Raw genomic sequence first — 26,413 nt, forward strand, 5'->3', positions numbered from 1 at the left:
ATCCGAAAATTCGGGTATCCAAATCTCGGATATCCGAATTTTCGGATTTTGATAGTGATTTTGAAAATTTTTAGATAGTTCTAATAATAATAAATATTATTTATAAATTTCAGATTTTTGGATATTTTGGATAATTTTTTGGATATTTTGGATAATATTTCAAATAATTTTCGGATATTTCGGATAATTTTTCAGATATTTTGGATAATTTTCAGATCCTTCGAATACTTCGGATATTTTTTTGGGTATTTCGGACAACCGAAATATTTTTAAAAGTTGTTCTTAATATTTTTTTTCTGATATTTCGGATATCCGGTTCACTATCCTGTTGAGATATCCGAAATTTCAGATATCCAAACTTCGGATATCCGCAATTTCGGATTCGGATAGTGAAATCCACTATCCAAAAGTCTAGATATTCAGCTTTGAACGCCCTCAGTTGAGGGTAATGTTTGGTTGAATTGTATCCCAATTAAGGTCAATTGTTTTATTTGGAGGTTACTTCTTTATCGGATTTGCTGCCAAAAATGCATTGATAATAAGATGTATTAATGTTGGAGATGGAATTCTGTGCTTTGTGGAATGTTTCCGGAATCAGCGATTCACCTTTTGGTTCATTGTCAAGTGACAAATTGAATCTGGGCCATTATTCATAGCTAGGTCAAGTTGCAAGCTCAATCGGGTTTTGATTCGGTCAAGGGTATATTGGAATACCCGTGTAAACATAAGAGTAACAAGTTGAGAAAGAGGCGACTCAAGCGATCTTTTTGGTTACTTGTTAGTCTCATTATATATTGGAGGGTGTTGTTTGTTCTCAGTGTAATACAGGATTCGGCAGGTTGTGTAAGTGGGAGCCGGTAGGGATAGAGAACGAGTCAGTAGCAGTGGTGGCCATGACTTATGTGTTGGAGTTCGGGGGAGCTTCAGTGGGCCTTCAGGTTAACTGATGAGAAGATGCTGCAACCAAAAAGATAAGGAAGATTACAAGAAGTACATATGATTATAGCGAAAGGCAGTTTGAAGATTATCAAGCCTCCAAGTAGGAGATTGTTGGGTTTAATGTGGAGGCTCGATTTTTTTGGACCCGATTCAAGAGAACTATGGAGTAGGAAGTTAGAAGATCAAATGGGTTGGCCGGCCGGCTTTATTTTAGTTAAAGCCCATATTAGTTTTCTTGGTGAGCAAGTAGAAAACCTTAATCTTGTATCTATATATATTTAGCCTTGTACTTGTGATTCCTCATCACGAGTGAGGCAGAAAGCAACAATAAAAGTATCATGGTTGCAGACCGTGGATGTAAGTCAATCGACCGAACCACGTAAATCTTGCGTGTTCATCTTCGTTTATTATTTGCTCTTACAGATTATTTATGTTTATATGTGTTTTGCAATACTTGAGTCCCTAACAGAACAAATCTAGAAAAATGATTTTGAGGGGACAAATTTAGAATCTCTTACCATTAAAGAGCTATTTTGAGAATTTCCCCTTATTTAAGCACCTTGAAATGAAAGGAATGCTGGAGCCAAGTGGTGCAATCGTAACTATTATAATAGATTAAAAGGTGACCAGGTGTTAGGGAAACAAGGTTATGTGAAGGTATGCGAATGGTTATTATGAGGTGTGATGGATCTTCATTGTGACAAACTACAGTTTGAAGTCGAGCATATAAAGCGAGACGAACACACAATCCATACATCCATCGGTTGTTCTCTTGTAATATGATAAGGACTTTGCATGCAAACACCACCCAACAAGTACGTCAATGGCAAAGGTCAAGCGATATAACCTTTGACATCACTAAAGTTTACATGCCTTTTGTTTTTGACCATCCTGAGTGTGCGTTCGAGAATATACTATATACCATTTTTCAAACAAATTTACTAATAAATATCACTTTCACTCTAGTAAAGATCCATGATACATGACTTACTCTCACGAATACGTTGAACTTCTGCCAACTATTTACCATCAAGGAAATATTTGAGGATTTGGCCTGAAAGAAAAACTTATACACGATATTGTGTCACTCAACACCACAGTTGAGTCAGTATTTATAAGAACGTATAATAGCACGCGAGTAAATCCTATACACGGTTGTGTAATTATATGTATTATATATATTATTAAAACCGGCGTTCGGTATGAACAGTAGTTTAAGTTTTAAAGTTAGCAAAGTAAGATATAACAACAATAGCATTTAGTCTAGTGGTCGTGTTCTAGTTTGAGACTTGCAAGGTCCGAAGGTTGATTGTTGTGGTCGGGTTTCACTTAATTGGTTTATTTTTATTTTATATTTTTTGTGTGTGTTTTGTTATTAATGTTTTTATGTTGTTTTGTTATTTTACTAAGTTATTTTGAAAATGTCAAAGCTTTTAACTGTTAATTTAATTTTAACAGTATAATTTTAAAATAATATTTAATTAACTACATTTTATATAATAATTGAATTTTAGTTTAGATTTTCGTATTTGGTTTGAATTGTGGTATTTTATTTGAAAAAACTTATAAATTTTGTTCTTTTGAATATACAAAATTTTGGATTGGGTCCTTTTTGAAAATGAGTTTCACTCTTTATCCTTTATTTGCAAGTTTCGCTCGATTTTTATCCTTAAACTAACGACCATCCAATAATTCAGTTAAGTCTTGGCATGTGACAATCATGTGAGGGCAAAAAGGTAATTTCCAACCTTTATTATTATTATTATTATACAAAAAAATTTAATACTATATTTTAGAAGTTGTTGGGCCCACTCATTTTCTTCTTCATCAAATCATCAAACTATTAACAACCCTAACCCACCACCGCCACCACTTAGACCACCATTGCCATCATCTTCAACCATCGCTTACAACAGCAGCAGCAACACTACCACCACTTTGAACAACAACTTCATCAAAACCCCTTTCTTCTTCTTCCGCCGTTTAACCCTAACCCACCAACACCAGTTCATATCTCAGGAATTTATAATAATCACAATTTTAAAACCCTAGCCCTAGGTCAAAACCAAAATAAAGTGATTTTCCAAGCGTTAGCAACACAATCCCATTCCAAGTAAGCCAATTTCAAATCCCTCATACATCTGTTAACGGAAAATTGAACATTCAGAACCCTATGCTGACCATTGCTTAATGAAACTTCAAGCTTTAATTGCTGGTTACCTGTTTGTTTAATTTCTAAACACCATTGTTGGCCAAAACGCTTTCGTTGACCAAGTACCATCTAAAAACCCCTAATTATGTGAAATTCATCTTCAGATTGTTAACCATAGATCTAGACATCTTTGCTTCACATGCTCGCAAACTCAAATCCTTACGGATCACAGGAATCAATTCCTTAATCGAGCTTTAAGAAGCTACTGGCGTCCACCTCCACGATTTCGGTAATCAAATCGTCGTTAGATATGGATAAACCGTCATCGTCCACTGGCTCCACCATTACCTGTATGACGTCACTATAAGCGACTTCGATACCGTACTGTCATTAAACCTACAAAAACATATGTTATTAACAGTTGTTAACGAAAGCTAGTAATGTAGTGGTGGGTTAGGGTTTAATGATGGGGGAAGGGGTTTGATGAAGATGAAGATCATGGTCGAAGTGGTGTGGGGTAAGTGGCGGCTGTAGATGGTGGCAAGAGTTGTGGTGGGTTAGGGTTAGGGTTAGGGTTAGGTTGAAGTTGAAATGGGTTGATGATGATGATCTTGATTTAAAGAAACTGAATATGAAAATGACAGGGGCCCACAATCTCTAAAATATAATATTAAAATTTTTATATAATAATAATAACAACAAAAATAATAATAATAATAATAATAATAATAATAATAATAATAACAATAATAATAAAGGTTGGAAATTACCTTTTTGCCCTCATATGATTGTCACATGCCAAGACTTAACTGGATCATTGGATGATCGATAGTTTAAAGGACAAAAATCGAGCAAAACATACAAATAAAGAATAAAGAGTGAAACTCATTTTCGAAAATGACCCAATCCATATTTTTGTGTATTCAAAAGGACAAAATTTGTAATTTTTTCTATTTTATTTTTATGTTTTTAGTTATGTAATATTTTTAATTGAATTGAGATTTTATTACATTTATGGAGGCGTTTGGTTTCTAAGGTGGCTATGAAAGGGGTTGGCAAAGAAATGACCAAATTCCTTAATGATTTCCAGTTTGGGGTTGGTGTGTCGGGTGGTGCGGAGGCCATATTACATAGCGCCAACAGGGTATTGAGTGAGTGCCACACTGATGGGTCTCTTGCAATGCTTACAGTTGATTTTTCTAATACATTTAATATGGTGGATAGATCAGCTTTACTTCATGAGGTAAGGATCAGATGCCTTTCTATTTCCTTGTGGGTGGAATTTTTATATGGGCAACCATCAAGACTATATCTTGGGGATGATAATATTTGGTCCACCACAGGGGATCAACAAGGAGACCCATTGGGACCACTTCTTTTTTCTCTTGTTTTACACCCCCTTGTGCATCAGATTCGAGACAATTGCAAGCTTCTTCTTCATGCCTGGTATCTTGATGATGGGACAGTCATTGGAGATTCAATGGAGGTGGCTAAAATGCTGGATATCATTAAGGTGACGGGTCCAACTTTGGGTCTTGAACTGAATATTAAGAAAACTGAGCTATTTTGGCCTTCTTGTGATGGTACGAAGTCTTGTAACGGTTTATTCCCTGCTGACATCGGGAGACCATTATTAGGGGTGAAGCTTCTTGGGGGAGCTGTTAGTAAAGACACCGGGTTTATTAAGGGTTTGGCAAAGAAGAGAGCTACTAATGCTGTTGATTTGATGCGTCTTCTCCCAAAACTTGGTGACCCGCAGAGTGAGTTACTTTTGCTTCGATCATGTATGGGTATTGCTAAACTTTTCTTCGGTTTGAGAACATGCCAACCTGTACACATGATGGAGGCAGCGGTGTTTTTTGACAAGGGATTGCGTGAGGCGATCGAGGACATTGTAGTTTGTGGAGGTCCTTTCTTTGGAGACCTCCAATGGCGACTTGCTTCCTTACCCATTAAGAATGGGGGTTTGGGGTTGTATTCGGCAGTAGAGACTTCCTCTTATGCGTTTGTGGCCTCAAGAGCCCAATCGTGGGTGCTTCAGGATCACATTTTGCGAGACAGTGGTATATGTGGGATGGATTCTGATTATTCTTGTGCTCTGGCTTGTCTTCGTGATATAATTCCAAGCGTCGATTTTAGCAGTTTCTCTAACAAAGAGACCGCCCCCTCTAAAGGCCAGCATGCATTGGCGAGCACTCTTTTTAGTAAAATTGTTCACGACATGGAGTCACACTTTAACATGACAAGCAGACAAAAAGCCATTTTTGAGTGTCTACAAGCACCACATGCTCAAGATTTTCTTCTTGCTATCCCTATAGATGGGTTAGGCTAGCATATGTCTCCAGTGGAGTATCGTAGTATCCTTATGTATCGCCTCATGATTCCTCTATTTCCGGTTGATGAGATATGTCCTGTTTGTCGTAAGGCGTGTTTAGACTCATATGGGGAGCACGCGGTGCACTGTAAAGAGCTCCCGGGGTTCAAGTACCGACACAATCTGATTTGGGATGTGCTCTTTGATATATTCAGGCGAGCTGGAATTTCTGTTAAGAAAGAAGCACCTGTGAATTTCTTGACTGACCCGTCGGAGGGAAGATCATCTTTTCGACCAGCTGACATTTTGGTGTTTGGATGGATAGGAGGGAAACACGTGTGTGTGGATTTAACATAGGTTTCTCCTTTGGTGGGCTTAGGGAAGATCAACTTAGGCGTGTCTTGACAACCAACATGTATTTATTCATTTTCCTTTTGACACTTTTGGTTTCCTCGCGCCTGAAGCTGTGGAGCTACTTACCCGTGTTCAGCGGGTCATGCATAGTAATGTTATGACTCCAAGATCAGCAAATATAGTTTTTTAAAAGATTGGGTTTTGCGATTCAAAAAGGAGTAGCGGCGCAGCTTGTTGCCCGCTTGCCTTTTGTTTCGATGTAATCTATTTGTCCATATTTATTAAAAAAAAAATTAATTAATTGTTTAATTTATTTTAAATTAATTTGATTTAAGTTTAAGTTTGAGAGCACACAGGTGATGGTAACAAACCCTTTATTTTGTTTTCTGTCTTCTCTCTCTCTCTCTCTCTCTGTCTGTCTAAACTTCCCTCCGACGACTCTCGCTGCTCTTACGATCACCGGCCCACTCATTTTCTTCAGGTTACTTCCTTCAATTTAAATAAACTCGAGATCTGCATTCTATGCTTTTTATTTTCAAAATCACTAACATGCACGCTGCTATTATATTATATTACATCCTCTACTACACTCCTTTGGCAAAATGCTGTTCTCGATTTCTGCTCATTTATTGCATGTTTTTTGCTTTTACTTTTTATATTTATTAATAAATAAATGCTCATCTAGAGTCTTCCTTTATCAGTGGCTTTAGTGTTTTGGATTTCATCTGATAAATAAATTTAACCATGAACTAATTAGAGGTTTAAAGATCCGCGATTAAACTAATCTATGATATGATTCATGTAAGTTTTAGTCCATCGGATGCTTCAAATTTACATCATTTTGCTTTTATTTCGTTGTTTCAAAACCCTAAATTTGATTGATTTAATTTAGGGCAAATAAATGTATATCATCGTCTTGTGATTTAATTTAGGGATTTATTGAAGCTGGCGAATCGGGGAGTCTGAGTATCTGATGACTTCACAGCCGTTAGGTATCGAAGGGGGCGGGGGCCAGAAGGACGCTAAATTCACTCACTATTTGGGATTATCTGACTGTTCTTCGGTTGACAGCTCCAGCATCTCAGAAGTGAATAAAAATAGTCTGAATCTTAAGGCGACAGAGTTAAGGCTTGGTCTTCCTGGATCTCAATCGCCTGAAAGCAGTTTGACAAGCTCGGATGAGAAACCGTTGTTTCCTTTGCTTCCTTCTGTTGATGGGATTTGTTCGTCTTCGACGAAAACGTCCGTTTCTGGTCACAAGAGGATCTTTACTGAGGCTATAGACAGCTGTTGTTCTGAAATCAAAGGATTATCGCAAGGAAACTGGCTGTTTTCTGGTTCTGGGTCGGATTCAGATCCTTCGAAATCTGTGATTCAAGGGAAGTTTGTTGGCAATTCAAATGCTAATGGAATCGTATCTTCAGGTGATCAGTCTAACAAAGTGAAAACCTCTAATCCTCCTGCTGCAAAGTAAGAACATGATTTCTGTTTATTATGAGGTTTTTGATTATTTGTTGCTAATTTGGATTGGAATTTGCAGGGCACAAGTGGTTGGTTGGCCTCCGGTTAGGTCATTTCGCAAGAACATATTGGCCACGAGTTCAAAGAACAATGATGAGGTGGATGGAAAGCCGCCTTCGGGTGCTTTGTTTGTTAAAGTTAGCATGGATGGTGCTCCATATTTGAGGAAGGTGGATCTTAGAGGCTACTCTACTTATCAGCAACTTTCTTCGGCCCTTGAGAAAATGTTTACTTGTTTCACCATTGGTTAGTAGCTTTTATATTAACTGCAACTATAAAAGATTGGAAGGTAGTTATAGCCGAGTGGAGAAGGGCTTGGTCTATAAAGAAGGTGAGCTCGAGCCAAGGTTGGCTCATTTAGATTAAAGCCCAAATTTTAATACATATATAACTTACAGCCATTTGACATTAATGAAAACTAGGATAATAACCCGTGTTACACACGGGTGGAAAACATATCAACAAACAATTTAAAATATAAACTACGTATTCAGTCAACACAAATATTTGACATAAGTTTTTTACCCTCAGATGTTACAAAAGATGTTAAACTATATCTGTAACATACAAAGAAAATACGTTATAAATAAATAATGCAATGAATAAGAAATAATATAACATAAATGAACCATTAGACCTGAAAAAAAATAAAAAACACATATTAGTAAAAGATTTTGTAATATTAATTGAAAACTAAGTTTACAAATACATACCAACTTTAAATTGTATCACATTAAGTTTTCGAAAATCTCTTTGTAAACAGCTTTATTTAATTTTTTTAAATGTTCCTAATTGTTCTAAAGAACGTTTTTTTCTTTTTTCTTTTAGAGTGTTTTTTATAAATAATTTTCAGAGATTTCTATATTTTTATAGCATTTTCATGTCATTTCTTAATAAATAAATAAATAAATTAATAAAACTTAAAGAACATTCGGTTTGATCACCATTCACCGGCTCTTCTTCTTTCCTCAAGAGTAAATTAAATTGTTGACAAGGTGGTTATTAATTGGAATAAATAGACTTAATCATGGAGTTAATTGCATTAATTTGAATAAATAGATTTAATTGTAGAATTAATTGAATTAAATTGGAATGCTTATTTTAATTTAGTGGATTAAAAACAATTGTGAATATGTGGAAATTATTAATACGAAAATGTGATTACATGGAATCCTATGTGGATAGGCTAGAATAAGGACATGTGGAGAGAATCATCTTGCTTTAATGTATTAGTAAGATGGAAATAAAAAAATTCTGAAAGTTCTCTTGATATTAAAAATTCTCATTTGCCTCGTTTAAATATATATAAACTATAACTCGAATTAGGGGTGTAATGCTTGTGAGCTACTCAAGACCGGCCCGTTAAAAGCTTGAATGGAGCCGAGCTTAAACGAGCTCGAGCCTTAAAATAAGCTTGTTTAATAAACGAGCCTAAGCTTTACTTGTTGAGCTCCAGCTGGCTCGAGACCTTAAATGAGCCTATTATTTATGTAATTTTTATTTAATTTATTTAACATATACTTCATAATGGTTATTGTTATAATATATAAAATTATGATAAAATGACTACACAATATAAGTTATCTGTTAATTTTTATAATATCTCATGTATAAAAATCATTAACAAAAAATATGTATAAATATATATATAAGCTAATAAATAAATAATAAACGAACTGAGATTAAGCCTAGTCCAGCTTGGGCTCAGCTCAGCTCATTTATACACCCCTAACCAAAATTAGAACTCAAATTGTATGATATATAAATTATGAATTCTTTAGTTAGTAACTTTATATTGAATTCTGTGGTTAATAACTTCTATATGACGTGCATGCTACATATATTACTTTTAGTTTCTGTATATCATCAGTATGTGTCAAATATAAAGTATGATAAGTGAGCCAAGCTCGAGCTCAATATTTTGGCTCGTTAAGATAAATGAGCCAAGGCCGTGCCCACACTGGCTCGGCTTGCTTACAGCTAGAGGTGTCAGGTTCATATCGGCTTCCATTAGTATTCTGTCTTTAACCTCCTTGAAAATCAGACCATGGTGGGTTCGTATGAGTTTTCTTGTAACAGTTTCTCACATTATCAAAAATACTATAAATGGGTGTTAGAATGTTGAATAACCATTATAATAGTTTTCTATTTATTTTTTGTTCATATTCTTTAGGTCAATGTGGACCACAAGGAGGCCCAGGACGGGAAAACCTTAGTGAAAGCAAATTAAGGGATCTTTTGCATGGATCGGGATATGTTCTTACGTACGAGGATAAAGATGGCGATTGGATGCTTGTTGGCGATGTTCCTTGGGAGTTAGTATTCAAAAATATCTCTTTAGTAATTCATTTTATAACTAGTCGTGTAGCTTCCATTCATATGCTCTTGTTTGTTACAGTATGTTTATCGGCTCGTGCAAGAGGCTGAAGATCATGAAGGGTTCTGATGCCATCGGTTTAGGTATGTGTATAACATGACACAATATTAATAATTTCTTTGATATTCAATCATTAATTATTTAATTAACTGTTTATTATGTTAAAACTTAAAACAAAACAGCTCCTAGAGCTTCAGAAAAATCAAAGACCAGAAGCTAGATTTTGCACCGATGGGCTGAAGATGTGGGCCTGGGCTTGGGCTCAGGTGTGCTTTTCTTTTTAGCTTTCTGGTTGTATCTGCTGAACTGGAAAGTTGATTTTGCTATGAACAGTTTCTTAATTACTTTCCTGTTAACTATGATTCATAATTGCTTTCCTATTAGTATAATATTGTTATTCTAGGAGAATATTTAATTTTCAATTAGTATTTTCATTCTGGTTGATGAAAGTGGTGATTTCATGACATGTTGAAAAACCACTCCTTAGACTTGTGCTTGTTGGTTTGTGTCAAAAAAATATTTATCTTTTGCAATTTGATCTAAAATTATGAGTGATTTATTAATGCTACTATGTTAGGCGTTGCAAATTTTGTGTTTTTATAGGGAAATATTTGCACCTTTTAGACCAACCATAGACTATGGGTTTTATCTATGTTATGCTTTTGTGGTTTTTTAAGTTTAAAAGGTTGCATGCTTGAAATATTTGGTTTTAATTTATAACATGCTGGTCTCAACACTTATAATCGTTAAAAGAACATGTAAAATAACTTTTTAAAATAGTATCATATCATGTATAAAAACACAATCCATGACCCTCCGGTTTTTTTACAAAAAATGGTGTTTAAAACTATACTTGTTACAAAATAAGAAATGTAGTGTTAAAAACTACACTTGTTTCAAGATAAGAAATGTTCCAAATTTTTTAACCTGACCACAAAAACGTGATTTCAGTATAACCGTAAGTACTTATTTACATTATTAGCTCTAATAATAAAGAGAGCACGTAACAAAGATATTAGACATGCACAGATCCGGTTTTTTTTAATACCTGGAGCCGGGTAGGAACTGGGTTTTTTGAAATTGGGTATAAAATGGAACCGGTTCTTTTTAGGAACCAGGTAGGAACCGGACCCGACCCGACAGGAGAAAATCAAAACCCAGTGAAACTGGGTAGGGTAAGGACCAGATCTGAGTTATACCCGAAAACTGGGTACGTCGGGTTTTCCATTTTTGAACATTGGAAACCGGTTCCAACGACCATATAGCTGTTTTGGACCGTTGGAACTGATTTTTGACTGCATTATACACACACACATACTATAAATATATATGTTATGTTTAGGATTAGTTAAACCACTTCTCTAACTCTAAAACACACTTTAAATCGCAAATTCGCTTAAAGCAGCAAGCCATGGCAAGCAATGATGATGTTATGGTAATCGAAACCACAAGATGCCCGGAGGTTTTGATGCACTATGACTTGTGTGTTATCACCGACACACAGGAGATGGTGCGGTGTAAGTACCGTGGAAGTTTCTGAAAGCGGTGCCGAACTCCACTCTCTAAAAGCATATCAATAAGTATTGCCTGAAAAAAACGTTTGGACGCCATGAAAGCGGGAGAGGTGTCCAACTATGCAACTCCAACCACCAGTAACAAAGCTTAATGGACTGCAGAGAGCGGGATGAAGAAGACGAACGATGTTTGTTATTTTGGATTTTATGCTTAATAATGTTTGTAGTTTGTCGTTGTATAATAAAATGTTCGTCGTTAAATGAAATGGTTGTTTATAGATGTTTATGATTTATGACTTTAAGTGGTTATTTAAGAAAATAAAATTATCTTTTTTAAAGGAAACCGGTTACATTAAAGTAAGACTAATAATAATATATAAAAACAAGTTACATTAAAGTTGATCGGGTGATTCGGGTCCAAATACATAAAAACCGGTTACATAAAACATGGCTAGAACAAATACACATTTATTTTAAACATCTTAACTTCTTCAAACGTCTTCAAACTCTTCTTCTTAGGTGCTGCTTGTTTTTGAAGACAAAAACTGTCTACAATCTGATTTCATCTGATTTCATGTCTGCAACTGAAGATGTGGTCTGAAGGTCTGCAATCTGAAAAGATAATACTGTTTGTTTTATAAACTGGATATCGTCTGCATAAGCTGAAATGATTTAACATTCGAAATCTGTAATATTCAAGTCATTTAACATTCAAGTCATACAAAAATACCATAATAGATAGAGGCCATTAAACATTCAAGTCATACAAAAATACCATAATAGCACCAAGTATCAATAACCAAAAAAAAAAAAAAAAGCAAAATAAACTCAAAGTACGTTATTTTGCATTAAGTCTTGTGCTATTTGTTCTTGAAGTTGACTCATGAATTCACGGTCCGTTGAACTTCCATGACGTGGTACTTCTTCTTCTCTATTTTCACCACCATCTTGTACAAGTTCATCTCCATCTTGAAGGGGTACATTTAGGTGATCATATTCATCAAAAAGCTCATCGCTTAAACCCTCTTTCCGTATAAAATTGTGAAGCGCAAAACATGCAATGGTAATATTTCGTTGTGTAATCAACGAAAAGGGAGCCATTTTCTTTAATATTGGAAAACATGCCTTTAACACACCAAAAGCACGTTCAATAACATTTCTAAGCTTTGCATGTGCATGGTTGAATTTTTCTTTGTCGGTTAATGCACGCCTTCGACGGAAATCTCCTAGCCAATACCTCACATTTCTATATGGTGCCATAAATCCTCGAGTGTGTGCATACGCAACATCACATAGATAATATTTATCTAAAAGACACAATTCAATATTCGAAGTATATAATATAGATAATAAAGTTAAAATCATAAATATATACCCGAGGGAGGAAATGGAAATAGTGCATTTGTATTTGTTAAAGATTCGGACAATATTCTAGAATCATGTGCCACTCCTTCCCATCCGGCCACGAGAAACGTAAATATCATGTTGAAGTCACATATGGCCAAAACATTTTGATAACAATCGCATTTTCTTCTTCCTCTATATAAATGTTGTTTCTCAATAGGGACAATAGCATGTATCAAAGTTCCATCAAGTGCACCAATTGCTCCCTATGTAGAATTTAATAGTTAATAATACACGTGGAAAGAAATTACCAAAGTAATTGTATAATGTACCTTAAAAGCTTGTCGTAATATCTTACGATGACCCGGAATATTTCGATTAGGATTAAAAGATGTTGGTACTATAACCTCTTTAGCAAACTCCATCATTCTTGACAATACTTCATGAAAATACTTATGAATTGTTTGTTTCGAGTGTTGAAATCTACGCTTAACAACTGAAAAACGTTGATTGTGACCAAGCATCATAAAAAACATAGCCATTTTTTCTTCAAGGGATACATGTCTACTATCTTTTAACCAACCTTTTTCTAAAATGTGTGCAAAGTCTAACAAATGAATCACGCGACATGCGTAAGAGTTCAATGCATTGTGTATCATTCCCTTGCAACAACTCTAAAGTAAAATGGTGTCCGGACATAACCGAAGTGTTATCTCTTTTTCTTTTAAGACGTCTTGGCCAAAAGTATCGAAGAAACAAGAACATCACAATGAGGAGCAACAACTTTTGATTATAATCCATGAGAAACCTGTCAATAACAAGCAAAAAAAGCTCAAAAACTACCCTATTTGTTGCCAAAAAACTTTTGTCATAAATAGCCAAACATAAAACACATAATAGTTTAAATTACATAATTGTTTAGAACACAAAACACATAATGGTCCGATGCCAATGTCATCCAAATACAGCCAAAAAACAAAACACATAATTGTTCAAATTACACCAAACACACAAAACACATACTCATATCCCTCTCTACTTGAACATCTCGAATGTCATCCTTGTAATCTTAATCCACTCTTTCAACACCTCAGGGTTCGATGGCAATGTCATCCATGCTTGTCTCATTTGTGTTGACTGACCAAAAATATTAAATACTGCCAAAAACAAGGGATCTATAGGATCTAATCCAACTAGTTTTAACTTCTCATAACATTCATCAACCGATGGTCCTGCCATGGTTTTCGCCATATACTTAAGTGCATCATGCATATCACTAGCCAAGTCATCTAGGGTAATGGAGGTTTTAGCCTTTTTCTTGGGCCTAACTTCTGAATCATTAGAGGGTTTAGCCTTATTATTGGGTCGAACACTAGGTCCCTCATTACTGGTCGGATCTTCATCTTGATAACTTTGTTCATGAGAGTCCCCGTCATCATCTTCTAAATGAACACTAGTAGCTTCTATCTAAAGTGTTTGGACTTGTGTAGATGCCCATTGATTACTACCATTTGCGCTAAGGCCTTCAAACACAGCTATGAAAAGGTCATGATGAGGCAATGGTAACGTTTTCAATGACATCGCCCTTGGGTGACCCTGCGCCAAATTAATAGGAACTAAAATAAATACTTTTCTATTCTCATTATTCTTATTAATATATGACAAGATATTGAAGTTCTTAAAAAACACACATTCTTAAAATCTTCCCATTCTTGAGGCGTTAAAGTGAACATGTTTATTTGTGGATTGTAGAGATTTCCAGTCTTGTTTCTCAAATAACACCATCCTACATATTTTGCTTTCAAAGTATCAAAAGCATTTCTAAGCTACTTTTGAGACAAATCCATGCCAAATTCTTTCTTAAGTTTCTTTCCTAACCTATCCCAAGACTCTCTACGCAAGCTTTGTCCATTTCTACCTACTTTCCCTATTTCTTCAAGACATGTATCTAACATGCATCTGATAGCCTCATCCGTCCATTGTTGTTGACCATCATTATTTTTCATCAAGAATTAAATCACAAATAATGATTCTTTAATGCTAAAAATAATAACCTAGTTTATAGAACTAGTGCTCGTAAATAAAAGAATAATAAAACTTACAATTAATAAAAGTATAGAACTATGTTGTTTCAATACCATTAACAAACTGCCATGTCTACCCATTAACCAATTTAACACGAATAGTTAACAAACCGACCAAAAGTATAACAAAATTACCAAAAACGCAGCCATAATCCTAACAAGTCTTCCTAAGTTTCAATCTTTGATAGAAAGAACACAAGTATCATATCAACAAAAGGAACCAAATTTCTGTTTTACAAATACATGTTCCTATTATCTCTAACAAGTATGACTATTTTCAATGATAATAATCATATTTGAAGAAGTTTGTAACAAGCTATTGTAAGGATATCAAACATATAATTACATACCCTAACTAATCCATCAATTACCAAAAACGCAGCCATAACCCTAACATCTATACACACAATTAGCACACAATTAACATCTCTCTTCATTCATAAACGATAACAATCGTATAGTTCCACAGCCATAAGTTACTAGAGAGGAAGGTATGCAAGAATGATTATACAATTGAGAGGAAATTAGGGTTTACCTTGGAAATAGAGGCGGCGATATGGGTGTCTGGTGATCGAGCGAAGATCAGGTGGAGTGCGGTGGTGTCCGGCGACGTGGTGCGGCAGGCCGGCTACATGTGCGGCTGTGGGTACGGTTAGGGTTTGAGCATCGTATTATGTCCAGAGAGTGGATAGGAGGATATGTTTGTTGTGAAGATGTGTGAAGACAAATGAAAATAGATTATTTCTTAAGACAATAGAAGGAGTTTTAAGATCTTTTTTTTTAAACAAACCATCTTCAAAGGCTTATGTCTGTGCGCCCACAGACATAAGCCTATTGAAGACATTTGAAGCAAAAACAAACACAACCTTAGTCATCTTCGTCTTCGTTTTCTTCACCCGATAGCCCAGAAGATAGTCCTTCTTCCACCTCTTCATAATGAATTGGACGTTCAAGTGGGTATTTCATTTTCAAAGCCTGTCTTGTCTTGTATACGATCCACCACGCCCAAATGATCCTTTAGGCAAACTCCGGAGTGAGTTTTGTTCTTCGTATCAATAATATTCTTCCGCTAAGAGAAAAAACCAATAGTAAACCCTCGACAATTTAGTGGTTGCGGTTTTGAAAACATCAAGAAACTTCATGAAATAACCGAAATTTACCCAAGCACCGTCCGGAAACATCGGTTTCGCATCGATCCACAAGAATTTTATCAAATGCTTGTAATGTTTCTTGTTAGGCAAAAGCACACGAGAGCATATGACAAGTTGAGTTCCAACGGGTTGGAACGTCCCAACTCGGCCCAAAATCTTTTCTTTCCACTGATTTGCAATAATTTTTTTATTCAAGATGTCTTCTTTTCCCACTTTTGAAAACATCTAGTAACATATATCTGAAGCATTTCAAACCTCCGCTGATGGTTTCATTGGCAAGACCGTCTTGAACAACCAAATTAATAATATGGCAAGCATCGAGCATGAAAAAGACTTTCCATAGCAAAGCGGTGTATATTTTAAGTAAAGTTTTTTAACCGCCTTTGTATTGTTGTTGCGTTATCAAACGACATTGAAAATATTTCTTTTCCTCAAGTTAAAAGTCGTTATTACCTCATCTAGAATTTGAAACAAGTTTTCAATGGTATGTGGATACGGAAAGTTTTCAAACGCGATGGTGCGTTTCATCAATGCCAAGAAACCAGATCAACCCAATGAGCGGTGACACAAAGGTAGGATTCTGGTAAACCATGTGGTGCCGACCAAACATCACTAGTGAATTCACAACCGTTTGCATAGTTCAACAAAAATCAATTAAATCATTTTTTGCACATTCCTACAATTTTAGACAATGACGTCTAAGGGTGGTACAACTTTGTAAGGCCCCAAGCCTGGACACCTTACTTTTAGCTGGATTTACTCATAAACTCAGTTCGTTACAGCGGAAGCACATACGATTGCAGCAGAAACTAAAACATTTTACATATTAACTTCTTTCTTTAATCTAATCCTTAATATGGATAGCCTCGTACGCACCTTAAGCTCACCACGTCATCAACCATACCTGCATGTATACTAAAAGTCAGCTAACACTGAGAGTGTTTTAACATTTCTTTCTTTTCATAAATGATTAATTTAAAACAACTGACACGTGACTCTTTCGTATCCGAAAGATACATTTACAAGACCTTTCTTTCGTCCACATTCGTTTACATTCTTACCATTGTCTTCTTTATGCATATCGGAGCATGCACACCATTCATATACGCTATCTATTCTCTTAGTATCCATAGTTGGACCAAACAATCACACAACGTATCTGTATACATTCATTAACTGCCATACTATGCAATCATACTACATATACGTACGTATTTATTAAGTACCACACTTAATATCCCTAATTTGACCACCTATTCATTGTATCCATAACTGGGCCACCTTACCATCATACCCATAACTGGACCACATTATCCTTTGTATCCATAATTGGACCAACTTACCATAGTATCCATAACTGGACCACCTTACCATAGTATCTATAACTGGACCATATTACACACACATTATTCTATCAGTCAATACCTTGTATCTATAACTAGACCACATACACGTATATTATGTCCACGTTCAGTACCTTGTATCTATAGCTAGACCACATTACAATAACGACACATGCCCTTAACACAGTATATGCTTTTAGTCCATTATTATGTTCATGTGTGTGCTTTCCTTTCCATTACAACACATCATCATGTCCATAAATGGAACATCTATACATATCCATAAAAGGAATGTCTACTCATGTCAATAAAAGGAACATTTGTCTATCATATAATCATTTGCATACTGCCCATGAGCATTCATGATGTGGACAAGTATAAGGTACTACGACCTCTCTGATGTCCACGTCATGACTTACTCACATCCTTCATATAGCTTTAACATAAAAGTGCTACATACATTTATTATTAGTTTACCCGTTTACTTTCTCATATAAAACATGTCACATTCATATTTTATTTTCTTTATTGAGTATGCATATAGCCTCAAAAACATTTAAAGGTAAAAAGGGGGCTAGAACTCACCTGGATCCTTAAGCATTTTGTATTAATTGTAATCCCCTTATTTAACCTAGCACGATTAACCTTTTAACATATACGTGCATTAATTACTCAAATAACTGACTAACCGAACTAAATAAGTTAGTGAACTAAACTAACTTGGTTAACGAAGTTAACTGAGTTAACTTGACAACAAACTTGTTAGTTTAGTCTAACGGACCTATCGGGGTTATTGGTAATAACTTGGCTTATTAGATTTAACAGAGTTTACATAGTTACTTTAACCCACTTAACTGATTTCTCAATAACTGAGCTAACGGGGTCAGTTAGTTTTTCTTATTTGCGTGCTAACCCCTATTTATAATCTCGCATCCTGATACGATGCACGGTGTAGTGAAAAAGTGTTTATTTTTTCAAAAGGTTTGTTTCACACAATGTCGAGTTTTAAATTTATAAAAATGATTATTATCTTAACTAAACCAGTGTACACATCGCATATATAGTATCGTATAGGTAAGAACCAAGTATCGATCCACGGATACACTCTTTTGATTTTTTACTACTAAATCGTTGTATCTATTTTAACCGAAAGTAAACATCATAGTAGTTTTGGTTTGACAAGCAAGCTTAAAAGAAATTTAAAAGCATAAATTAAAAACAATATTTTTGGGTTTTTATATTTTTGAAAGAAATGATCAAGGATAAAAGTCTATCATCTTGGTTAAAACTCCTCTTAACTTGGTTTAACAATTGATTAGTAAACATGTGATATGAGCTTGCTTTAATGATTAAATGTGGGAATAACACTTTATTCCGAAGTCATGTTATTCTAAGAAAGAGATATGCATAACTTCATGACCTCCACTAAAACATCATTTATGTAAGCAAGTGGTTTATATTAAGTATTTATAAAATAGCTTACTTTAAAGACGAGACAACCCCTTAAATTACTAAGTGAATTGTCCTTGATATTTTAGTAAAAATAACCTTTGTATTATACTTAAAATACCAATTAAGATTAGTTAAGTTGTAAAGGATCAACCTTGATTTACCAAGTATTAACCCACACAACTCTTGAACAATTATAGAACTCATGTAATAACCATCTAAGGGTTGATTAAAATAGGTTATGTTGCACACTCACTTGACAAGCGATTACTTCGTTTTAGTGGAAGAACCTCAACAATCCATTTTCAAAACATTGTCAACATTCTCATTTTAAGATGATTCAAATACTACTAATACTTCATTTGGTACATGTTCATATTAGGATTCATGTTATTTAACCAAGCCCTTACAAGAATAGCAGTTCCCCAGCTTATCATCAAGCTCGACACTTGGTGTCTCTTTTAAAGATTTATAGTTTACCAACCAAGGCCTCACAAGAGTGGCATTTCTTGGCTTATTGTCAAGCTCGGAACTTGGTGTCTCTTTTAAGGTTCATATCTTTATTAACCAAGGCCTCACAAGAGTGGCAGTTCCCCGGCTTATCGTCAAGCTCGACACTTGGTGTAAATTTTAAGAGTATTTTAACATCTTCATCAAGTGATAATTACAACATAGCCTTTACTTTTTATAAACCAATCACATGTTTGGCCAATATTATTAAACTTCAATTAAGATTCATTATAAACCAAGATGATAATATGAAAGTTTAGTCAATAGTAAGCATTATGTTATACATCAAAGTAATAGATACAAACATGATCAAATTTGAACAATCTGACCAATTTGAATGACTAATCTTTGATGCTAATGACTTATTCTAAGAACTTAATCTTCTTTATCTTCAAAGGGTGTATAGATGGGATAATTCCCTTATTAATGGTGGTGAAAGGAGGTGGGTGAAGTGGATTTAATGCTATTGAAGGTGTGTTGAATATGGAAGATGAGCATTTAATTTGTAGGCTGATCTGGGGGCTCAACACGGCCTGTGTTGATCACTTTGTCCTATAATATTTAATGCTCATTGTCAGATGGTACAGTAGGATAGAGTACACGGCCATGTTGACCTCTGAGCACGGCCTTTGTGAGTCCAAAAGAGTCCGAATTTGTCTTTTCTCTTGTAGGATCAACATGGACGTACTTGGGTTGAACATGGGCCATGCTGAGCTTCGAAACCTTCTATTTTGTCTTTTCCTTTTTTACTTTCAACTTGGGGTGCGTTGAGATTAACATGGACATGTTGTGCTACTTGAATTTTTCTTTTCTTCGTATGTTCTTGCATGGCCATGCCTTGATTCATCATGGGGTGTGTTGAGTTTATTTTCATAAGTTCTTCTAATAGCATGTCAACCGAAGCAAAACATCCAGAGAATTTTCAGAAAGTCCCCGTAATTCATGAGAGCAAAACGTGTTAGATATGACTGTTCAGCAGAAATATATCAGCAATTGGGGAAAATAAAATACATCAGCTATGTGTTGGTGAAACGCTTGACTCAAAAATTATTTAAATGGCAATCATAACACAAATATAGTTTTCTTAACAAGCTCAGCAGAAATATTTCTATTTTCGCTATTTGTAACACTGCCCTACACACACAAGTTTCTCCGAGTCACGTAACTAGATATGATTGTTAACACGCGGCCACGTAGCCTTTGACTGTATAGGCTGAACAGTTATGTTTGGATCCAGACACATGTGTATTCGGTCTGAGTTGTTTTATTCTCTAATTTGTATTATAACGTTTTAGAGATCATGTAATATCATGTAAACATTTGACTGACTCCATAAGACAAACAACATGTTCATCTTACAGAGTATAAATTTGTTTTGACTGTTTGTGAAGGTTTAACGTATTCACATGTACCGTCGGTGTGATTGATTGATCAACCTTCTTGATTGTGAATGATATAAACCTATAAACCAAAAGGTTCGAATGATCACCTTGATGGTGTTTCTTAGATTAGATTGCAGACCTTAAGTCTAGTTTTAACCTTGATTAGGTTTGTGAATATTTGTATTTTGAAATCATATCTGTATTTGTGTGACATTTGGTATAGCATGATCTGGCCTAATAGGTTCTATCACGCTGGCAAACTTCTCCCGGTAAGTAAACGGGTCCTGTGGTTGATTGGGATTTGTACGAATTACTTACCTTAGGCAAGCAGAGTCTACTAATGATATCCCCTTCAGTTATTACATGCCTATCAAAATATAATTTGCATAACATTATATCTTACAGAAACAATGTTTATTTGAAAACCTTTTCGTGAATGCTTTGAAAATATTTTCAAGGTTAAAGGCCATAGCCTTGACTGAGTCTAAGCTATTCATAATATACTTGAAATAACTTAAACTTAATTCCTACCTTAGCGAATACTCGGAATGCTAACACTAAGATAAGAGTGATTGCTTGACTGGTAGAATCTCTTTTCTAGCTCGCTTAACTGGTCAACAAGGCGTCATAACTCCTCTACTTGCACGAATATCGAGAAAACAGGGTCTCGGATCATCATTACTATCGAACACGCTTTCCAAGGTAAGGTGCGTGAGAATGAAGGTGAAATTTGGTGTGAAATTATTCAAACCCGAGTCCCCCTTTTATACTTGAAATACAGCTTCTTCGCGTCGCGCGAACCTTCATAGTGCCGCAATTTTACACGTGGCCTGTCTCGTGGTGCCACGTGTTGACACGTCGTTGGACACGTGTCCCAGATTGCTTAATGAGGTTTCGCGTCGTGTGAATGTCTAGTTCGCGTAGTGCGACCAGCTTCGTCTTGGATTGTGTGCTTGCTATCTTCGGGTAGCGCGGAGAGTATTAACCAATTTTTCGCGTCGCGTGAAGAAATGAGAAATTCAAAATTTTCATTTCAAGTCGCTGAAATTTTACTATTGACATTTTCACAAAAACTTAAGTTGAAAATTTTTGTGGTGTTACATCCTTCCCACCTTTTGAATAATCTCGTCCTCGAGGTTTACTGGAATAGATGTGGGCATTTTGTTTTCATTTCCGATTCGAGTTATCATGTATATTCAAGTCCACACCTCGAATCCCATCGGACCTTCACTAAGTCATTTGCGTTTGAGGAACTTAATCATACTATCTGAAATTTGAATTGGTTGTTCCACAAACTTAAGCTTTTCATTAACCTCAACATCTTTTAACAGTATTGCAAGCGTTTCATCGGCTAAACACTTGCGTAAATTTGATATATGAAACACATCATGAATACCTTTCATTTCCTTAGGTAATTCCAGTCGATATGCAACTGGTCCGATTCTTTCAAGTATTTTGAATGGTTCGTGGACTAAATTTTCCTTTCTTTCCAAATCGTACTACTCCTTTCCAAGGTGATACCTTGAGTAATACTTTATCCCCGGCTTGAAATTCTAATAGTTTGCGGCGAACATCAGCATAACTTTTCTGTCTATCTCTTGCCGCTTTCAATTATTCTTGTATTTGTATTACTTGATCAGTGGTTTTCTAAACGATCTCAGGACCTGATAATTGGTTATCTCCAGCATCTGAACAACATACGCACGTTCTACATTTATGTCCATATAACGCTTAAAATGGTGCCACTTGGATACTCGTATGATAACTATTGTTATATGAGAATTTCATTAAAGGTAAATGAGTATCCCAACTACCTCCTAAATCAATTACACATGCGCGAAGCATATCCTCCAATGTTTGGATAGTACGTTCATTTTGACCATCAGTTTGAGGGTGATACGTGGTACTTAAATTTAATCGCGTTCCTATAGCTGTAACATCCCTTTTTGTAGATAAAAATAAAAATATTTGAATTTATATATTCAAATATTAGTAAACAAGTAAGTAGCGAGTAAGACGACTCACTGAGATATGAAGCGTTTTAACGAGCATTCGATTAGAATACAAAACAAACATTTAACAATAATAATAAAAATAAATATTTTCTTGTTATTAAACTTTAAAAAAAATGTTCACGTAGTATGATTGAAATTAATAATAAAACAATTATAATTAAAAAAATGAATGGATAATGGAACGGAGTTGGTGACGTTAGCAAATACGTTTACGTAGGAGTATTGTTTTCCATAGAAGAATATGTTGAAATCTTCTTCACTAAGATTCGGATAATGATCTGCATATATAATTTAATACATATTTCTTAAGGGCCAAGAAAAAAATAGTATATATAAACTATATACATGGGACATTTATAAACCAAACATAACAATATGCATGTCACTAGACGAGTAAAATGCATATGAGTGTTAGAATTTAAGCAAGGCAACATGGTAGCTCTAGTATGAATTGGAGAGGTTTTCAACCAAGATAATTAACGCACTCGAGTTACTAACACCAAGAGGTAAGTACACGGAACCATAATCATGTTATTTTATAGCATGCTATACGTGTTTATTTAGTACTAAAATATGTGATTATTTGGAAAATGATTTATGAGATTATGGTTCCAAGTATATGAATTGGTGGCTTAAAAAGGGGGTTATAGTTTTGAAATAAATATGGTGGTAAGCCCCCAATAAATATATATGGGTTATGAGTCCCGAGAGTTTTAGTAATTAAAACTCTAAAATTTGGATATTATATATAAAAAGATTTCGGGAGTTGAAATCTCAAGGAGTTCGGGAGTTGAAATCCAAATAAAAGGGGAGTTAATAACCCTCATGGGTTAAAAATGAGCTCATAAGGAATTCCGGTGTTGAATTCCCAAAGAATAATGAGGAGTAAAAATAAGGATTTCGGGTGTTGAAATCCCAAGGAATTTGTAAATTCCATATGAAAATAAAACATATTTTTATATAATGGTGTACTTACTTAGCGAAAGCTAATAAAAATATGTTTTTAAAATATTTTCAGGAAAAGCACCCCTAGATGGTTGAAGCTTCATGGACGTAACTGGACTGACAAGAAAACCACAATCTCGTGTTTAATAGTTTGTATAATAAAGTTTGTTGTTAAACATATATGTTTTCTTGTATAATATATATTTTCATAAAATAATATGTCACCACGAGTGACATATTTTGGATGTAACCTGAGACCTATTCTGATAAGTATTTTGTAAAAGTATTAAAAAAAAAATTTAGAGTGTTTCAAGTTGGTATCAGAGCACGGTTTGAGAGATTTAAGTATTCAAGATAAAGACTTAGACTCGAACCATAGATGCTATTGATAAATAAATGAGAGGGTTCAGTCCAGAAGCGGTCCACGTAAGCTACAAATGGGAGTTTTGTATGGGTGCATAAATGAAAATAAAGTGGAAAATATGTGAAAACTGAAATTTGTATGTTTAAAAGACAATATAGTAGTTGGGGGATCAGGATGAATATAATATATTTCTTTCATACCTGGCCAGTATGAGAGCAAACGTATCATAACACTATGAAGCCTCAATAATTATATTGTGTTAGAAACAACAAAGAGTAAGTGGGGGTAACATAAATATGCATATAATGATGTGTTTGTTTGTATTTATTGCATCATACGTGCATATAGGGTGCTTTATGGCCTTAGATAAATTGTTATAATTAACAATAGATAAGGAGTACAAAAGGCCTTAGATAAATACCTTAGAAATGATAAGTATATGGAATTAAAATAATAATAAATAAATTATTCGTCACAGTAAACATACATGGCGGAAGAAAATATTGTACACGGTGATGAAAGCCGTAATGCAGATAAGCATGTAGATAATGCTTCAGAAAAATCCGCGTCTTCACCTCGTCAAGACGATACTACAAATTTTGTCCCCGACGAAATTTGCAAGAAGATAGCAATTGAGGTGGGGAAGGCGTTCGAAGCCAATATTCTGTATCTTCTGGCCGAAATGCAAAATTCTATAGGAATTATGCTAGAAGAAAATATGAAAAAGAATGAAACAAGTGTGGAAAAGCCTCTTGAGAACGTGGGGGCGGCACCACGAGTGGAGGTAGAAACGCATCGATGTGCGTATAGGAATTTCATGGCTTGTGAACCGTTATAATTTAAGGGAGAAATAGATCCCTTGGTCAGCCAAAGGTGGATTACAGCCATGGAAACTATTTTTGATATGTGTCACTGCGACGCGACTGATGAAGTGATGTTCGCAACAAACCAGCTTTCTGAAAGAGCTAAAGACTGGTGGGATATGGTCAAAAAGGAAAAAGGTAGAGAAACGATAAGAAATATGTCTTGGGAAGAATTCAAATCAATCTTCCTAAAACATTTCAGTCCTCGTGTTGCAATTGATCGAATCACTGAGGAACTTCTTCATATGCGTCAAGGCAATGAAACGGTGGACGAAATATTTGGAAGTTTCTATGATAAAGCAAAGTTTTGCCCTACTCTCTTCACTAGTGAAGAAGCATGGATGACTCGTTTTCACCTAATACTTAAAACAGAAATAAGAGAATTCATTTCTCCATCAAAGTGTGGAAGTCTAGAGGAGCTTCTTAATTGGGCACGTGAACGAGAGGTGGAGCTAAAAAGACAAGTTGAAAGAGATGGGAAGCGGAAGCTAGATGTTGTAATACCTGCAGCACCTACAAAGAAAGCGAAAATTTTTAAGCCTGCTAAAATACCTAGCTTTAAGGAGTTTAGTAATTGCCAGTTTTGTGGAAAAAGACATTTAGGAGAATGTCGTTATAAGAACTCAACGTGTTATAAGTGTGGAAGACTCGGGCATACGGCACCAGAGTGTACTAGTCCCGTGAACTTGTGTTATAATTGCTATAAACCGGGTCACATGAAAAATGAATGCCCAGAGTTGAGGGTAAGGAATGAAAAAGCGGCAGAAGGATCAAGAACTGCAGTGAACGTAAGGAAGTTAGAAACTCCAAAACCCCAGGCAGAGCTTTTTAAATCACTGCGGAGGAGGCGAAGGTTATACCTGATGTCGTAACAGGTACCTTTCTCGTAAATTCACTCTCTGCCTATGTTTTATTTGATTTCGGAGCTAATAGATCCATCGTATCCAAAAATTTTGCTTGCCATAATTCCTTTAGTAGAAGTAAATTAGTAAATTCCTTAGAATTCGAAATCGCTAGTAATAGGAGCTTTGTCGTCTCCGAAGTATGTCGAAATTGTAAAATAATTATTCAAGGAGAAGAATATTCTATCGACTTAATTCCCATTACTCTAAGGGAATTTGATATCATTATTGGGATGGACTGGTTATCCCAACATCATGCGTCAATAGTTTGAAATCAAAAGATCGTCCAATTTCTGTCACCGACTGGAAAAAAAGTTTGTGTTTATGGAGTAAGGAAGAATGATATCATAATATGCTCGATGACGAATGCGAGGAATTATTTGAAGCATGGTCATCAAGTGTTTCTCGCCTACGTGATAGATACAAAAGCAAAAGGAAAGGAACTTGATCAAGTCCCTGTTGTTAATGAATTCCCTGACATTTTTCCTGACGAGCTGCCAGGAGTTCCACATGAAAGGGAAGTCGAGTTTAAAATTGATCTAGTTCTAGAAGCTAAACCAGTGACTAAATCGCCATATCGTTTGGCACCAGACGAGATGAAGGAATTGATGTCTCAACTTCAAGATCTATTGGATAAAGGCTTTATCCGACCAAGTGTTTCACCTTGGGGCGCGCCTATTTTGTTCGTTAAAAAGAAAGATGGTAGCATGCGGATGTGCATTGATTACCGTGAATTAAATAAACTAACCATCAAGAATAGGTATCCTTTACCTAGAATTGATGATCTTTTTGATCAACTACAAGGTGCTAGTTGGTTCTCAAAGATCGATCTAAGGTCGGGATATCATCAAGTAAAGGTACGAGAAGAAGATGTACCTAAGACGGCTTTT

The 26,413-nt window shown here is 35.3% G+C and overlaps 3 protein-coding genes across 3 annotated transcripts; 2 read left to right on the plus strand and 1 right to left on the minus strand.

The window, feature by feature from the left end:
• Window positions 1-4,154: 4,154 nt before the first annotated feature.
• Window positions 4,155-10,155, plus strand: LOC143549160 (auxin-responsive protein IAA9-like). Its single transcript, XM_077040135.1, has 7 exons — window positions 4,155-4,334; window positions 4,503-4,768; window positions 6,705-7,229; window positions 7,300-7,526; window positions 9,454-9,595; window positions 9,679-9,740; window positions 9,840-10,155. Exons 1-7 carry the CDS (start codon window positions 4,155-4,157, stop codon window positions 9,875-9,877), a joined length of 1,440 nt encoding a protein of 479 aa, XP_076896250.1. The 3' UTR covers window positions 9,878-10,155.
• A 1,844-nt stretch (window positions 10,156-11,999) lies between these two features.
• LOC143549161 (uncharacterized) lies at window positions 12,000-13,162 on the minus strand. The gene is made up of 3 exons (XM_077040136.1): window positions 12,848-13,162; window positions 12,547-12,781; window positions 12,000-12,478 (listed from the first exon to the last, which is right to left on the minus strand). Exons 1-3 carry the CDS (start codon window positions 13,055-13,057, stop codon window positions 12,000-12,002), a joined length of 924 nt encoding a protein of 307 aa, XP_076896251.1. The 5' UTR covers window positions 13,058-13,162.
• Window positions 13,163-24,644: 11,482 nt separating this feature from the next.
• Window positions 24,645-25,493, plus strand: LOC143549162 (uncharacterized). The gene has a single exon (XM_077040137.1). It carries the CDS (start codon window positions 24,645-24,647, stop codon window positions 25,491-25,493), a length of 849 nt encoding a protein of 282 aa, XP_076896252.1.
• Window positions 25,494-26,413: the final 920 nt, after the last annotated feature.

Source organism: Bidens hawaiensis, unplaced genomic scaffold (assembly GCF_021521415.1).
Source record: "Bidens hawaiensis isolate Kalapana, Puna unplaced genomic scaffold, B.hawaiensis_p1.1 tig00015446_1, whole genome shotgun sequence".
NCBI classification, from domain to species: domain Eukaryota; kingdom Viridiplantae; phylum Streptophyta; class Magnoliopsida; order Asterales; family Asteraceae; genus Bidens; species Bidens hawaiensis.